This window comes from Ascaphus truei, chromosome 5, assembly GCF_040206685.1.
Source record: "Ascaphus truei isolate aAscTru1 chromosome 5, aAscTru1.hap1, whole genome shotgun sequence".
Taxonomy (NCBI): Eukaryota; Metazoa; Chordata; class Amphibia; order Anura; family Ascaphidae; genus Ascaphus; species Ascaphus truei.
The window spans coordinates 52,567,593-52,585,040 of NC_134487.1; the positions used below are offsets into that span (position 1 = coordinate 52,567,593).

Consider the following 17,448-nt stretch of genomic DNA (forward strand, 5'->3'; position numbering starts at 1 on the left):
AATAGGTTGCAGAGGCCTCACGCGATCCCCCGGCATGTCATTTAAATGCCGTGGGGAAAAGCACGGGGCCTGTGCAACAACCGTGCTCCCTTACAAAAATCACCCGCGCCCCCCAGTTTGCGCACTGCTGGGTTACTACATCAGGTTGCTGGTAGATACTGATCATAAAACAATCAATTCTGATAATTTCCTATTTCATAAAGTGTTGACCCTTTAAACACGTGTTTGCTTTTGTGGTAATCTGTCTGTTTTCTGATGATGGAAAAGATAAGATAGCGCACAACTCAGTGTAAAACAGTAATTCTATTGCTACAAACAGGTGTGGTAATAAATGCACGTACAAGATAACACAGTTAGAAAAGCAGGGCATGTTTAGGGTACATGTTACCACTCATGTACTCACTCTGGATAGCCTCCAGTCATCAGCCCTCAGTCCAGAAGCACAGCATCCCTCAACCCGGGAATCACCAGTCCAGAGAACCCTCCGCTGGCCCACGAGTCCACTGGAGCGTCCTTTGGTCCCCGAACACAACCAAACCAGGTGCTCCCCTTAATATTGGCTCTACAGGTCTCACAGTTTTCTTTTTTAACTCAAATGCATTTTAATTTGTGATTGCAGTAATGGGATTCTTCAGGCCTGAGGACTTACACCTATAGGTTTCTAATAAAATTAATGTATGTGGTGAAGAACATTAATGCAAAGACTAGAGTACAAGCCAATATCGACTGCAAAAGTAAAACAAGTGGTTTTATCACGTAACAAACATTTTCTGCAGATTCTCACAAAATAAACTATAGCACTTACTAAAATGTTTTCCCAACATTAATACAGATCCAATATAGTTTATAATCGATTGGCCCTGAAAAGTGCATATAGAAAGATACAAATAAAGGCAAATTAAGGCAAATGGGTGAGAGAACACATGTTGTTGTTCCACATTACTTTTACGAGAAAGGCTTTTTACGACTTGAGAGTAGCTGGGAAGCACCATGGTAGGAAAGTACCAACCACAGAAAAAGAACTTGCTCTGCCTGTTTGTTGATTGTTCTTATACTTACAAGGTAAGTACATACAGAGATAAATGAAACCCAAGTTTCAAGCCGCAGTTCCGGTACTTCAGAGAGGAGCTCCTGACGTCACTGGGGGCGCCTCACGAGCATCTCTCCAGCACAGGAGCAGTGTGTATACAGCAGACAGCCGATCGGAGCAAGGGCACGGAGATACCAGGAAATAAAGTCTTTGAATACTTGAACAGCACAGGACCTATGCATTTCATAGGATAAAATCTACTTCATCTACTGTGCTGTTCAAAGACTTTAGTGTGTGTGTGTGTGTGTGTGTGTGTGTGTGTGTGTGTGTGTGTGTGTGTGTGTGTGTGTGTGTGTGTGTGTGTGTGTGTGTGTGTGTGTGTGTGTGTGTGTGTGTGTGTGTGTGTGTGTATATATATATATATGTTTTTTTTATTTTTTATAAAGTAAATGTATTTAGAATTAGCCATAATTGCAGACTAATACTGGTTTAAAATTAGTGGTAGACAATGTGCATGTGAAATTGTAATATTTCATTCAGTCATTAGTTCTCGTTAATGTTCATTTAAGCAAATGTCTAGTTAGAATAGCTAGTGTTTAGTAAACAAAGTCTTTACATAGTTGGTTTGCTTAAGTTGAGCAGAAAATATATCCTGTGCATCATCTTGGTCTATTTATGGTCTCTTCATTAACAATCATTAGAAATGGTTCTGGGCAGTCAATAGCACCGTTTTGAACATATCCAACATTCAGTTACCATGGACTAAAAACAAATATTCAGATAGCTTTTATCTGTTCTCCGCTTCCAAGTTATGTTACTTGTACTTCCAAAGTAAACTGTACAGTAGTGACCTGATCTAGTAGGAATCATGTCTATGTTAAATAATTATCAAACTACAGTTAAAGCCATGGCAACATATTCCTGAATTAGGCAGATAAAATAAAGTGAGACCAATCAGTCCACTATGGCTTTCAAAGGCTGTGGTAGAAACTGTAGAGGCTAAAAAGTTGGCTTACAAACTGTAAAGTACCTCAGATGACCTTCAATAACGTGTGAGGTGGCTGATCACAAGGCAAATAAAGTCAAAGACAGTTGGTTAATAGCGGGGCATCAGACGAATCAGACCTTATTTAAGATTTAAAAAAAGGGGCCAGTGAGAAAGATGGCAGAGTTTTGCAGATACACATTCTTAATAGAGCAAATGAAAAGTAATGCCAGTGTGTTCCTCGCAGAAAGGAAATACTGCAAGTCCCAAATAAGAGAACGCCCCTTGAAGAAGTCACATATGACGAAACGCATAGGGCTTCACTGCAGAGATTAAGTATAGCCTACTGAACCAGAGGGAGTGTGGAGGATCAACCAGGACATTTGAAGTCCCATTTAAAGTGACTTTTTGTGGATGGCCACCACGAGGGTTTGCTACAATAAGGGTTTCTCCAGGTCTGTACCATTCACCACCTGACCTAGAGGGTCCTACTGTTTACATTTGCATACTTACCTGTGTTTGCTATTTTTTATTATTGAATTTATAAAGTTTTCTACATTATCCCTGTGTCCTCTGCCGGGAGTATCCTGTCCTTCCAGTGACGTCTCATCACACCATATAAGTTGGTTACTTGGAACAACTGAATTGCTTCTTTTGCCCGCATAGAATGAGCTTAATTATCATACTTTCTACAATTTTTATTAGTTTTTTGCAGTATTACACTATGTGTCTTTCCTGTTTTTTGTTCTATTTTTTTCTGGATGAAAGTGCGCTTCGGACCCTTCTTGCTGCAACCTCTATAGTCTATTTGGATCGAATCTACACCATTGCTGCACCCATCACAGGACTTTTCACCTACTTATGTAATATTTATCATCAAGTTTATACTTTTCTATAGACAGTATTTTGCGCTCAATCTCTTGTTCTCAAAAGTCCCAAATAACCATAAGGATCAGCAGGGCACAACAGACTAATCAGCCGGATGAACCAACGTTTCGCTCTCACCTAGACAAAGGCTGCTTGGCAGCAGAAACGCTGGTTCTTATGGCTGATTAATCACCCATCTTTTTGCATTAATCCATCATGCCCTGCTGATCCTTGTAACTTTTATAACAAGGCAGGAGACAGTTGACCAATCGTTAGTGAGGACAAATGACAGAGGAACATAATTTAAAAAAAAATGATATATAAGTACTCAGCCACAGACAGACTGCGTATTGGACGGCGCGCGGCGTATGCGCAATCGGAGCAACATGTCCGATGGATCTGCTGACATGGCAGCGCGGGACAGACGCCGGTTTTCTCGGGTAAATTTGTTTTTCATATCTCACATTTTCTGGGACCAAAATATTAGTTAATTCTATTGTAATTTGCTTTATCCCAATACAATTCTTTGACAAACTAAACCTGCAATGTGCTGTTTCTGATTACACTGGACGATGGTCTCCGGGTAACATATCACCACATGCTCCTTTTTATGTAGCATGCACTTGTGTATACATGCTCTACTTGTGTGCCTACTGTTTTCTATCTGACATACATATTTATTTAGGAAGCACAAAGTAAAGATCTTCATTCGTACTAGGTCTAGATAGCCAGTGGATTGGCTTGGACCGTAGGATTATTTTAGTTTGTTACTTAGGAAGAAATCAGCTACATTTATTTTCTTGAATGAATAAGGGGCCTATGTTTCGAGGTTTTCAATACTCTAGAGTTTTGCTGTGAAGGAGAAATCTGCAAAGCTTACAAATGTATGTCTTTTTTCATTTTTATATCACCGTTTTAACAAGGCGTTACAGTGATGCTTTTCTCTCCGATGTCCCCATAAAAATCTGTTTGCAAGTATTCTTTGCAAGTTGCAGAAGTTATCATAAAGAATGTCATGGTTTTCTATGGATTAATAAAATGTGCCTCAAATCTATAAGGGGGGCAGTGCTGAATGATTTAAGGATTCTTTCCATCACAATCTGTAGACTAAATGAGTCTTCCCCTATAATCGTATTACAGATACAATCAGAACAGCGACGAGATTGCTATAGTACATCAAAATCTTGACTTTTTATTTTAATATAAAAATGCAGCTCTGGAAACCCACCATACATAGATACCCCTAACATAATGCTTTAGGTCTTAAAAATAAAAATAAAGTACTAATTCTATATACATCACATGTACCATACAAAATGTATCCAAAGGTTCTATTGCTACCAAGCTTTTGTAAATCATGACAGGTTACATAAACCCCCTCCTTTTAAACAAAACAATTGCAGATACAAAAAAAAAAAAAAAAAATTAACACAGAAAAGCAATTTCATAACAGATTTTGATGCATATTTGTCCAAAGGCATGTTGCCATATGTATGTGCCTGTAATAAAATACATGTTAATAGAATTTGTCAAAATTAAATTCTCGATTTAAAGTAAATTAACATTTTGAAATAAACACCTCAGGCACATTTGTAATTATATTTATACATATATTTTTATATATATATATATATATATATAAAAAAAATAAAATCTATGGGAGAAAGGTAGTGGAATTTTTAAAGAGAACAATGTGCTAAAAAAAACCTCATCTCCAAAAAGATTTTTTTTTTAAATTATAAAAGGCAAACATGCTTAAAACAATTAAAACTTTGGGCAGCAATCGTTTGCAACTGTAAAGGATTTTGTAAGTAATGAACAATGCATACTTCCTCTATATACTCTGCATTATAAAATCATGCCCCACCTAATGCACTGCCCATTTTCGGAAATGCTTTTAACAAAATATTTGGCTTTGTAAAGAGAACTGCAAAAAATAAAAAATATGGTAGAATGTTCGTAGCTATTCATAAAATGTTTAGCCCACTGAAAACAGTTTGGAAAAATTGTTAGGGATTTTGGGGTCAAAAAGGCCCCGAACGGCCACTGCGGTAAATATAGAATAGGCCCTTAGTTTGGAGAACTTTAAGAAAGCATAATCAGCGATAGATAACAGATGTAATACTTTAATGCCAGTGGATTCTTCAAACTTTGTTAAAATAAAATACTTCATGAACATGTATTTAATAGCACATTGTACTCTTTGCATGGTCATTACATCATTTAAAATATTTCCTTTAATTACAGTAGTCAAAATATGATGAGGATGGACATCCCAGGTAGCAGGACATATTAAATATATTTTAGAGACAGCAATTTTTTTCCAATCAAGCCAACTTACAAAACAAAATGTATGTATGTAAAATGCTACTAGGGCTCAACCCTTTGTTTTCATTTCTAAACAAATATATATATATATATAAAAAAAAATAAAAAAAAAAAAAAAAGAAATAAAACCAAATCTCTAACCCTAGCCCAAATAAAAACAAAAAACTTTTCAAAAGACAAAAGCCTAGAGGGAATTTAAGAACTACCTCAAAGTCTGAATAATTTAAGTGTTTCCCAATATACATTTATATACAGATTATGAACACTATAAACATGACATTTAATAACTTTAGTGGAAGCTCCTCCAAACTACAAGAATTCGATAAAATCATCAAAACGGCAGCAATGGTTTTGTGCTCCATTACAGAACATGTCCACCAATTCAATGATTAGGAATTGTATCTCCAATACATTCTTTCAGAGGAAGAGGTTAGAAGTAAAGCTTAGAGAGTACATGAGGCATGTTGTGTCTTGGTAGCACCTTCATTAGTCAATATCACTGAAGTCACTGACTGATTCTCCTTGAACCCTGCTCAAGTGGTTCAAAGCTCGATCATAAGCAACTCTCACAGCCTTTCGAATGCTTGAGTTACGTCCTTCCATCATTTTCAGCTTGTCAATGGTTTCATCGATCCCAAGAGGAACCATTTTGGATTTGGGAAGCCATTGCCTTAAAAATAAAAATAAATACACGTGACTACAAAACATTTAATGTATTTCAACCAATTGTGTTTAATTATTCTTCTCTAAAGATATTGAAACGCTATGATTTACACACCAACAGTGGGAGGGAGAAAAAGAAATACCTTTCAATAACCAATTCAAACAAAATGACAGAAATTCCATAATTGTCACTTTTACCAAAGTCAGATTTTTTCAGTTGTATTTTCCTGAAATCATAAACTACACACCCTGTTCATTTTTAAACCTAGATATTGGACCCATTTCTACATCTTTACCACCGTGATTTCTACAGGCGGAAGCTATCAAACAAGGATACTAGGAGACGAGATAAAAATAAGGGCAGCACAGCATACAGAATAAGGGTCACTAGAGGGATATCGGTTTGTCTGGCTTACTGGATTTGAACAGAGTAACTGAATATAACTGGAGACTTTTTAAAGAGTAAAGCAATAGTGTGTATAAGTGTGTGTGTTCATATGGGGAATGCATACCCTAACCAAGGAAATAACAACCAAGTAGGACAGTGAGGAAAAACTACCCAAAAATATGCTGATGCTTCACATACAAGTATAATCATGTGTGTTTGCATGCAAGAGACTCATGGATCTATGAAAATACAAAAAATATATATACACACACACACACACACACACACACACACACACACACACACACTACATAGAGTATTTGTAGATCACATCTCACCAGCTTCTTTTATTGTCAAAGAACAGAACTAAAAAAAGCTTTTCTTCAGCCCTGGTTTGCATCTGCTCTCCCGTTTTTAGCACATCCATTGGAGGTACTGGTATTGCAACACCATTGTGATGACAACCAACACGTGGCATCTTAGGATCAATTATCTAAAACATAGAAAAGGTTTACAGTATGTTATATAGTAACTCCGAATTAGTTATTTAAAAAACAATAAGACTCAGTAAGAATATTACATCTTCTAGATATTTCCTGAGAGAATACTACAGAACTATAAAAAAAAGAATCCCTCAATTACAGTGTGTTCCGGATCCAGAGACCAGAAAACAATACATTTATTTATAAAAATGTTTTACCAGGAAGTAATACATTGAGAGTTACCTCTCATTTTCAAGTATGTCCTGGACATGGCTAATATGACAAATAATACATGGTTACAAATACAGTTACATAAATAAACAGGGTATACATTATATACAATACATTGCAAGCACAGTTAGAGAAGATTTATATTATAGGCTTATGTAACAGTTACAGACCAGATTAATAAGTGAGGCAGCCTTAGTTTTGAAAGAACTTAAACTGGTGGTGAATGTGAGATCATACAAATAAAACAAAGACATAACAAATATCCTAAGAAAACTGTAAAAATCATGCAAGAATTGTCAAGCATAAAGCTTAAGTTGTATATTTTGAGATCATGCTAAAAAAAAAAAAAAATTAAAAAAAAAAAAAAGCAATGTTACAAAGAAAAAAAAAAAAAGAAAGAAAAAGAAAACCACCCAATCTTTAACGCCCGACTACATTCTCTGTCACTTGTTCATAATTAGTAGTAAAATGGTCACTGTTAAATTAAAGAAGATACTTTCTTACTTACCAACGCAGGATAAGAAGGGTATCCGCTACATTTGGCCCAGACTACTTTTAAAGGTTCAAGAAATGCTGTTGCACTTGTGGAAATCCACATGTTGGTTTGTCCAACTTCTAAAAACAAAACAACAAGTAAAAAACTATTTAAATAAAAAGCAGGTTATTGATTCATGAACAAAAATAAAGCATTTTTCTGTGAGTGCCCTTGGCTCTGCTCATTTAGTTGTGAATCTGTAAACAGAAACACACCAGCATCACTAATTTATAAAGGTGATAAATCACACTGACCCACACAAAATGAAAAACATGTACAGGCATACCCCGCATTAAGGTACGAAATGGGCCCAGAGCATGTATGTAAAGCGAAAATGTACTTAAAAGTGAAGCACTAACTTTTTCCCACTTATCGGTGCATGTACTGTAGTACAATCGTCCTATACATGCATAACTGATGTAGATAACGCATTTGTAACAGGCTCCATAGTCTCCCCGCTTGCGCACAGCTTCGGTACCGGTAGGGAGCCGGTATTGCTGTTCAGGACGTGCTGACAGGCGCATGCGCGAGTTGCCGTTTGCCTATTAGGCGATATGTCCTTACTCGCAAGTGTACTTAAAGTGAGTGTCCTTAAACTGGGGTATGCCTGTATTTAGACTATGTTGAGAAAGGCTCCAGTTAACTGAAATATTGACCCATTCTAAACAAAAAAATTTAAAAAAAATTTAATGCCTGGAGTGTCTGTTCTCTATTTGCTTTATCACTATTTTTACAGCTTGCACGCAGGCATTTATTTCGGTGTGTGTGTGTGTGTGCAAACTGTGCAAATATTAACCAGTTTACAAAACATAGTTATAATTTAAAAAGTCTGTGTGAATTGTGTATATTTACACACAATGTTTGAGTGAGCAAGCGTGTGTGTGTGTGGGCACACGTGTGTGTGTGTGTGTGTGTGTGTGTGTGGGCACACGTGTGTGTGCGTGCAGGCGTGTGCGCGCGCATCTAAAAATCACATTCAAACACCCATACAATAAAATGCAGAGCTTAGGGGGGAAAAAAAAGTATTTGTTACGAAGAAAAAGTAGTAATACCAGCTGCAATTCTTGCTGCTCTTGCGTAGTTTCCATTTTCTATACAAGATATTAATTCACTTCTGTCTTCTATCGTATGGCGTCGTATAAGTGCAGGTTTCCCTTTACCACACTTTGGCAAGCTAAAACTGATCAAAAAAGAAAAAAGTATTAGCAAATATATCAGGTCCATAACAGCAACTTTGTGGAAACTTAGATCAAAAACCGCTTTGTAGTTCCATTAAAAAAAAAAAAAGACAATGTGAACCAGAAATGAACAGAACCAGGCAGAGCGTACCAGCTACTGGGAAATAGTCAATTTTTTCCCAAATATGGTAATCCAAAAATACTACACTAATATATATTTAAAAAAATCCCCAAATCACTGTTTTTTTCTTCTCATTATCGTACAGCCATACACATTTGTCATGTTACTGCCCTTTAAAGTGGAACTTGGTATTGCCATTTAACCTAAGCAATTTCTACTATGGAGGCACTGCCACAATCCAGAAAGCAATGCTGATGAGTCAATTTAAAAAAAAAAGGTATAAACACCTTAAAACTTAAGTCAACTATGTGTGCAACTATGGGAACAGTAAACCAACCATTTAAAAAAGCACAATATGACACTGGGATTCCCAAATATGTTATTCATATGTAATACATGTCATGCATGTGTATCGATTATTCTGAATAACTTCTGAATAACGTACGTCTTACTGCGTTAATTGGAGGGACAATTCAACAAACATGTATTGTTGTAAGGGATAACAGAGTTAATCTAGTTCTATACATTGCAATTAGAGAAGGGGATGCCCAGAATCATCTTGTGTTTATAAGCACTTTTTTTTTACTGCAATATGGTTTGCATGAGTTACGGGACCATAAATCAGCTACACTTTTGTGTGCAAATCCCAGAATAACCTTACCTTGGATTGCACAGCAGGCTACTATTGGAAGAGATACTAGACTCTGAAGCACAACGCCTGCGAGGCTCCACCTTTCTCCCTGGAGTTAGCTCAAATTCCTTCTCCTTGTCTCCTTCTCCATAGCCATTTGAGAGTCCTGCAAAATAGACAAATGCATGCAATAACACAACGGATCCACAACCTGCCAAAGGTGCTAAATTGCCCATCACTTATTACAATAGAACATAGAATTGTCGTCAAGATCACACACTACGTTTACAATGAAATTACATTTAACAAAACACTTACTGGGTTAGTCTGCCGAGCAAAAAATGTTTTAATTAAAATTGCTACATTATACAAGAATACAACTCAATTTGTGGTTCATTTTGAATCCAACAAAAAGAACGAGGGAAAAAGTTTACATGAATATAGAAGATGCATAATCTCCTGGACTGTCTATATAAATCAAATATTTTGTCGTCATGACTGTTCTCGCTATTCCAGACGCTGAATATTCATAGGGGACATCTTCAGAACCGAATAGAAACCTTTTCAATGGTGAGGAGGAATCATTAAAGAGGTCTCATTTTGACTAAAAACATATTGCAGAGATGCCCACACTGAGCACTTAAAAGCTTGGGTGTCTCTGGGAGCACAAATGGAGGCAGGCATTGACTGCAGGTATGCAGAGCACTACAAAATGAGTGGTTATAGCAGGATTTCGTAAACAGCTCCGCCTCATACAAAGCCAAGTGGGGAAAAATGAGTGGCTTCACATATCAACTATAGAATATGAACGGTCATACTCAGGTGTTCTAAGAAACACTCGAGCAAAGACATCCGTCAGTTCACAACAACGGACTACTAATTAAAGTATAGCTATTCATAACATTTAGTAGGTGGGAACAAGGTAAATAGTTTTGACTATCCATTTGTACGGATTATTCTTACAGATAATGCAGTCTCACAGTATTTTAGGTTTAATATAATGATACTATTTTGTGCTTGTCTAGCGCTGGCAATGTACGCAGAGCTATCCATAGTATTTTGTTGGCACAATGATTCTCTGCCCCAAAGAGCTTACAATCTGTTTTTTAGTGCCTGAGGCACAGGGGAAAAAAAGGTGACTTGACCAAGGTTACAAGGCGCTGACACCAGGATTAAAACCAGGCCCCCCTGCTTTAAAGTCAGACTTTGTGCCTTCAGCCCTTATAATTAGGACGATCTGTTTAATATTTGGCAGCAAAATGGGTTAGCAGCCTGTGTTGGAAAAACAAATCGTTTTGCCGCTCTGATCACGTTTTTTCTCTGGAAAGTCGTCATGTGGCCAACTATTCACATGCTCCAATACATAAAACAATGTTAAATCCTTTAGTTACATTGCCACTGATAAATAATATTACCGACCAGTTTTCACTTATTGGCAGCTCCAATATATATGTTGCTAAGGTTTCAAAGGTTGGTTTCATAGGAACATAAATGATCCATTGTATTAATTAGGGCACCATACGTAACTGGGATTATAAGCCCTCTCCCCTTGAAGTCATTTCAAATCCAAATTTAGCAATATCGATTCTGGACTTTATAATGCCACAATGGAGTATATGAGGATGTGTTAGGTATTTTGTGAGAATGGAGTAAAATAAAGGATGTTTGTAAAACATATCCTGGGATCAAAAACAGATTGCCCTCTAACCAAAACACTGCATGAAGTCACCTGCAAAATGAACATATGGTATTTCAATGTATTCAACCAACATACTTCAAAATGCAAATCTTAGCATAAAATGTTTCAACTTTCTCAGAGCGTTAAATTGCATATAACAAATAATGACATTTTACTAGTTTGTCTTAATATCGGCCAATCCCACACGTTGATAATACTCTCCACATAATTCCACAGGTGAAAGTATTGCTCAGAGATGTGAACAGGAGTGAGCTACTTGACACTTCTATGGAAGGAAGAAAGATTTCTGTCAGGCAAGTAGCACTTAATCTAAATCACATAACCCAAACTTCTGTAGAACATCACACATGGCCCTTATTTCATTTGTCAAACATCATACGTCTGTCTGCCCAGCCATGCTCCCACTGCATTCATGTGTGTTCTTAAGGCAACACCTCCTCCCCCTGACCCCAACACCTGAAAAGACTAGATGAGTTTAAATCATGTTACTATATTGCCCTGAGTGGGTTACAAAATCTCTAGTTCTCATATGCGGTCAGTTTGTCATATTTGAATTATCCATTGGTAGAATGGATAATCAGAAGCCCACATTTGCATTGGCTACTGCCGTTTTGGGAGTATTATTTGCAGCTTTGCATGCGTGTCCTTGCTCAACACATTCACTTTTCCACATTGCTGAATGGATGCAAGATGTAACAGGTGTGTCATGAGAAACCAATACGAACATGCACATGCAAGCCATTTTAATAGTTCTGGTCCACAGTGGTTCTGCCACATGTTCAGGAGATTCAACTATATCATAAAATAGCTTACAGTATGTGATCTTCCAGTTCTATAAAAAGAATGGGAATGCTCCATCAAGGGTTCTGGACACAGGAATAAGTCCAGAGCTAAAACTGGTTAAATCTGGACAGTAAATTGCTTGGCTATTCAAACCATGAAAGTACTGATGCCTTACTTTTGGCTCCAAAGCAAAGACCGTAATCGTTAAAAGAGCTCCGATACATCTTGTGTATACACTGGGGGGGAATTTTGGTTTAATTTTATGTTTTTGTTTATCGTTTTGTCATATATTTTATAGCATCCACAAGATGACATTTGTGCCATTAAACGGGTGATAAACCTTTTTATCCATTACAACTTCCTTGCTCTTACATCTAGATTATGTAACTCGTAAGATGAGGGTTAATTTATTCAGGTAAGGCATTGAAAGAACAGCGTAAAGAGAGATTGGTGTATGATTTGCGTAGCCCTGTGGCTAAGGCAATGGCCTTAGAATAGCAGGAACAGGACTGGAGCGCAAAAATTCTCACAGGGCAAATGCAGCAACAACTCAGGCAATGTAAGCACATGAATATACTTGGTGTGCTTCAAGAAACCTCAAAGAGACAAACATAGTATATAGTACAGTACTTTACTGGTTCAAAACAAGTGATTAAAAACACAAAACATCTTTGGGTTTCAAGCATGTGAAAGAAGACTGGGGATACAACACAACATTCCCAGCAGTCCACAAGGAAGCTACAAGCATCAGTTAAATGCGTAGGACTATTGGATCACTGTTCAGAGTACCTGGGGGAAGACACTAGCCAACGGACAACCCACGTGGAAGCACATCAACCCTTTCTGGTGTGCGCACACCGGACGGATGGAAGTTTGATCTGTGAGGAGCCAGGAACACATGAAGTTGAGAGTCTGTTGGAGCTGAGCTACATCCCCAGACTTCTGTTAAATACTTGATCCCCACAGATGTCAGAGTGTTTTTAATACCCGATTTTGAACTAGTAAAGTATTGTACTATATACCACATTTGCCTTTTTGTCTCTAAAGATTTTTGAAGCACCAAAACAAGTATATTCCTATAATTACCTTGCCCGAGTTGTTGCTGCATTTACCCAGAGAGGATTTTTGGACTCCGGATCTGTTCCTGTTATCTTGCTAAAAACATCATGGGAAGTCTTTTTTGTGGAAACTGCATTCCCACTTGGGTCGTATGATAGCATTACTTATTATGTGGAGTCATGGATTTACACGTGTAGTCACTTATCGCTGTGTTCTTTTGTATACCCTAGAATACATGGACTTTTGGGTCAAGGTCATAGCAGTCGCCTATATTGAGTAAAACCACTCCTGTCGTGAAGATCTGAATACACTGGTAGCGCAATTTGACTCAGATCAAATAGTAACATGGCCAAACGAATGCATGGTTCAAATAATTTCCAAATCTATATTTGCTATTGCAGTGGTTTCATTCTTCAAAAGCCCGGTGCACAAGTATGTAATCCATTTTTAAGGGGCAGGGGAAAAAAAAAACGAAATTAAAAAAAAAAAAAAAAAAACACTTTTGGATAGAGCTCTGGTGAGTAATCCAAAAGGACCCAGAACTCACTATTATGACCTTTTATCTACGCAAACCATTAGATTAGTTTTACGGTTCTTGTATTTAACACGGCTTTCGTTTTTTCCAAAAAGACTGTTTCTTACAGGAAAAGCCAACCCAACATGAAATTAAAAAAAAAAAGGACACTAGATTTAAAAAGAAGAAACAAAATGAAAAAATATTCAAAATAAAAATGGATATCTACTTTGGTTATTGTGATAAAAATGAAAGTTAGGACACGTCATTTAAAAACACACATTGCGACCAAAATATCAGGTTTTTAAGTTGTAAATAACAAAAGGGTACAAAACTGAAACCTTTTCTTCCAAGGCCCTTTAGTTTTTTTTTTTACGTTTATTCCATTTATAGGCCAGACAAATATTGCAAATAGAATGGTAGCGTCCAGATGAGCACATACTACCTTGAAGTCCCACACAATGCATATTGCAGATAACCAACCAGGCAAAAGAATAAATTATAAAAATCACCGAGTATGAGGGATTGTCACTTTACATACACTGCCACGCCTCACACAACTAGAAGAATTTTAAATGTTAATCAAGGGGTGCTCATCTCCAGACCTCAAGGTCCAATCCCCCCAACAAGTCAGGTTTTCAGGATATCCCTGCTTCAGCACAGGTGGCTCAATCAGTGCTGGAGCAAAACATGACCTGTTGGGGGAGGGGGGGTGGGGGTGGAAGTGTACTTGTGATCTGGAGCGTGCACCCCGGTGTTAACCTACAAGTGCTATTACTTTACTTTGGTCCAACACTGCACTTATCTTTTCTGGAGTCTTGCAAACAACTACAAACACAAAGGAGAACTGGGAAGTTTTCAAAACTTAGCACGCGGACGTAAAGAAACAAATACATATATTTATTATGTCAAGACAACTCTTTATCAGACAACTTCAAAGGATCAGCTGTAATGCTTTAAATCCTTGTCCTGAACTCAGGTATCTCCCCCCTTCCCCCCCTGCAAAATATCTTACAATGCAATCAGGTAGCTTTATGTGATGCTAGATTTTCAGCACACACAGGTGCTCAGATAGTTCAGCGTCAATATTGCAGATCACTAGAAATCCTGTTTACAATCGGACACTCAAAAACGTATTCAAATTGGAGTTTGCTGGAATTCCGTTTCTATTAAAGATGCAATCCCGCCCAAAATATACTTTGTGTAAACATATGAAACAGTGGCTATTTAATAATACTAGAAAAACGCCCCCCACCATCCCAAAACAGAAAGGAAAATCTCTAGACCTACCGACTTAAAAAAAAAAAAAAAATTCTACTTTTAGGGAATGTCACAGCATCAAGGATGATTTTCCCCCCTCTTTGTCCTTCCTCCTGCAGCATGACCGTTTAAAAGTGTAATGGCGCTGCATCTGTTAATAAAGTGAAGAAAACACTGTACAGTGGAACACTTTCCTCTATTCCGCAGGAGTTTTCAGCGGTCCTTCCGCCCACTTAAAAAGTCCAAGAAAATGTAAGAGTTGTCAGCTGGAACATCCTTCCCAAATGTAAGGAAAACAAGATTATATTGGGGAGGGGATTGCACCTTTAACGCCGTCATTATCTTTATTATCTTATTCAGCATATTGGGGCGGGGAGTTCTTATAGGCCACTTTCCTAGCAGAATTTTCAGCGTCTTGTTTTTAAAGCACATGTTCAGGGAACAGTTAAGCATACCCAACAATGATTATAAAAGGTACTAGAAAAGTGCTGCTTTTTGCCATGGAAAAAAACTTACCTTTTTTTACATATACACATCAGGGGTTATTCGTTAAGTGCAGTGCTAATATGGTCACTGTGACAAACTTCCATTGACTAACAGGAGTTTCCGTGCAATATTGCCTCGATCTGCACCATCACAGTTTAATAATTAACCTCCTGTTGTGCGCGTCTTTCTTTATCCAGAGCAAGTGTTGTCTGAAGTGTTAAAATAAAGGAGTGTAGTACACAATGCACAATAATGAAAATATTAGATGAGGAGACAGGTCCTATTCAAAACAAGGTGCCCTCTCAAAATGGGAAGAACTTAAGGAAGTCAAAGTTACGGCTCAATGTTAAACAAAGTATCTACCAACCAATTTTAACACTGAAAATGAAAAAGGGTACAAATTTAGTGTGCAACCAAAACTAGTTGTTGCAGGAACATACTGACCAGTATGAAGAATTACTATTTCAGTCTCATTAAACCAAACACACTTGCACTAAATGTTCACGATTATGTACCAAGTAACCTATGAAGATATATAGCAGTAGGAGAAAGAGTAAAGAAAAAAATGTATATCTGCACATGGATAAAATGTTTTTGTAGACCGTTTGATAAAATGCCTGGGAACCAAATGTATTCAAATCAAATATTTAAAGGGTAAAAACACATAGCTGTTCCGATATAAGGCACACAATAGACTAGCATGACTAGGAGTAGGCATCAGTTTAACTGAAACATTGAAAGGCTGCTGCCTTGTGTACACTGCACATTTAAAGGAGACAACTTTTATGTGAAAAGTAAGACGTTAAATGGAACAAAAAGGTTTTCAATCCAAAAGGTCAGAACTCAAATATGCAAATCCGAGAAACACGTGAGGACTTGTAGAGATTGTATGACATTGCATTAGATTTCTGGGATAAGATCTATGAAGATCTGTGCGCTATAACAATAGTACAAGAACAGAAAAGCATTGCTATATATCCTCTCTTTGCACTAGAAAATTAAAAAAAAAAAAAAACACTTGAGTGTATTCTCATGTAAACACAGCCTGAGTGTGCAAGCCTTATCCTTTTTATTTCTTTGTATAGGGTTTATAAAAAGTTTCAGCTTTGATGGGACACTTCTCCCCCAGGCCTCCTTTTTATTTACATAGGAGTGAATCAGGGAGTCCCTGTACCTGAAATAAACACAGGTTCACAAGACATACCTGGAATGTTAGTGCTGGTACTTCCTGGCTGTTTAAACCCTCCGTCACATGGGCCAATAGGAAGCCGTGATGGATGCTGTTGGGGCTTCCTATTGGCCTGTGCATCGTGGGAGATTTAAGTTGCCATTTTGATTCCCGTGGTGCAAGCGGTACCAGTGCTATGTGTACAGATATAAGTCTCAGTAACCACGGTGTCCCAAGAGTTGAAATTATTATGGTTTAGCTCCCGAGGCCCCCTGTTTCACACCAATATACAATAATAAAGTGGGGAGGCATGGGGAAACGGGGGCAATTTAAAAAAATAACAAAAAACTGAGTAGGGGGGGGAACTGCCGCTTTAATATATAGCATGTACAAAGACCAGTCTACGTACAGCAAGTACAATTCCAGCTATTCCAGTCTAATGGATACATCATCTTGAGCTTGGTTGTGGACTCTGCATTGTAGATCTGGGAGCAGCAGTGGCCATTTGCACTTCCACACGGAGAAGCGGATACGAGGTTTGTGGATGCACTTTTAGGCATTTTTATCTGTATTACGCTGCAGTGGAGATTACTTTTTTTTGCTCATTACTGTGTCTATATAACCTTTGAGTATGTTTCCTCAGTGGATATCTGAAAGAGCTGTGTTTTCCCCTTGCACTGGATAAAGATAGAACATAAAAGTTAGCAGCCAAAATAATTGATTCCTCTTGCAGTTAAATCCATTATTCTGCAACATCTTAAACAATTCCTAAAACACATAAGGACTGTTCATTAACATTAGAAATAAGTTAAACACGTTACATCTTGAAATTGAACTTACACAGAACCACCAATTAAAAAAAAGGTATAAATAAATAAAAAAATACAATAACCACATGATCACAGATTCCCTTATTTTGAGATCGAGATTGCCATGATTATTTTCCGGCATTTACTTGTAACTTTATAGACTGTCAAGGCACATATTGAACAGTAATCAACTTTAACTTACTGCTTATTTTAAGAAAAAGTTTGTGACAA

General features: G+C 37.4%; 1 protein-coding gene across 12 annotated transcripts in view; it reads right to left on the bottom strand.

Moving 5' to 3' along the window:
- Positions 1-4,049: 4,049 nt before the first annotated feature.
- BRD1 (bromodomain containing 1) overlaps positions 4,050-17,448 on the bottom strand; it is a 59,615-nt gene continuing 46,216 nt past the window's right edge. For 10 of the 12 annotated variants that reach the window (XM_075599811.1, XM_075599810.1, XM_075599809.1 and 7 more), the window contains 5 exons: positions 9,470-9,605; positions 8,562-8,689; positions 7,483-7,589; positions 6,600-6,754; positions 4,050-5,880 (listed from right to left, as the gene is read on the bottom strand). In XM_075599811.1, coding sequence (XP_075455926.1) covers positions 5,697-5,880; positions 6,600-6,754; positions 7,483-7,589; positions 8,562-8,689; positions 9,470-9,605 — 710 coding nt within the window. In that variant the 3' untranslated portion in view covers positions 4,050-5,696. Of the gene's footprint in view, positions 5,881-6,599; positions 6,755-7,482; positions 7,590-8,561; positions 8,690-9,469; positions 9,606-14,765; positions 14,906-16,274; positions 17,086-17,448 lie in introns of those variants that run through there. The other 2 variants (XM_075599814.1, XM_075599813.1) reach the window with 2 other exon arrangements.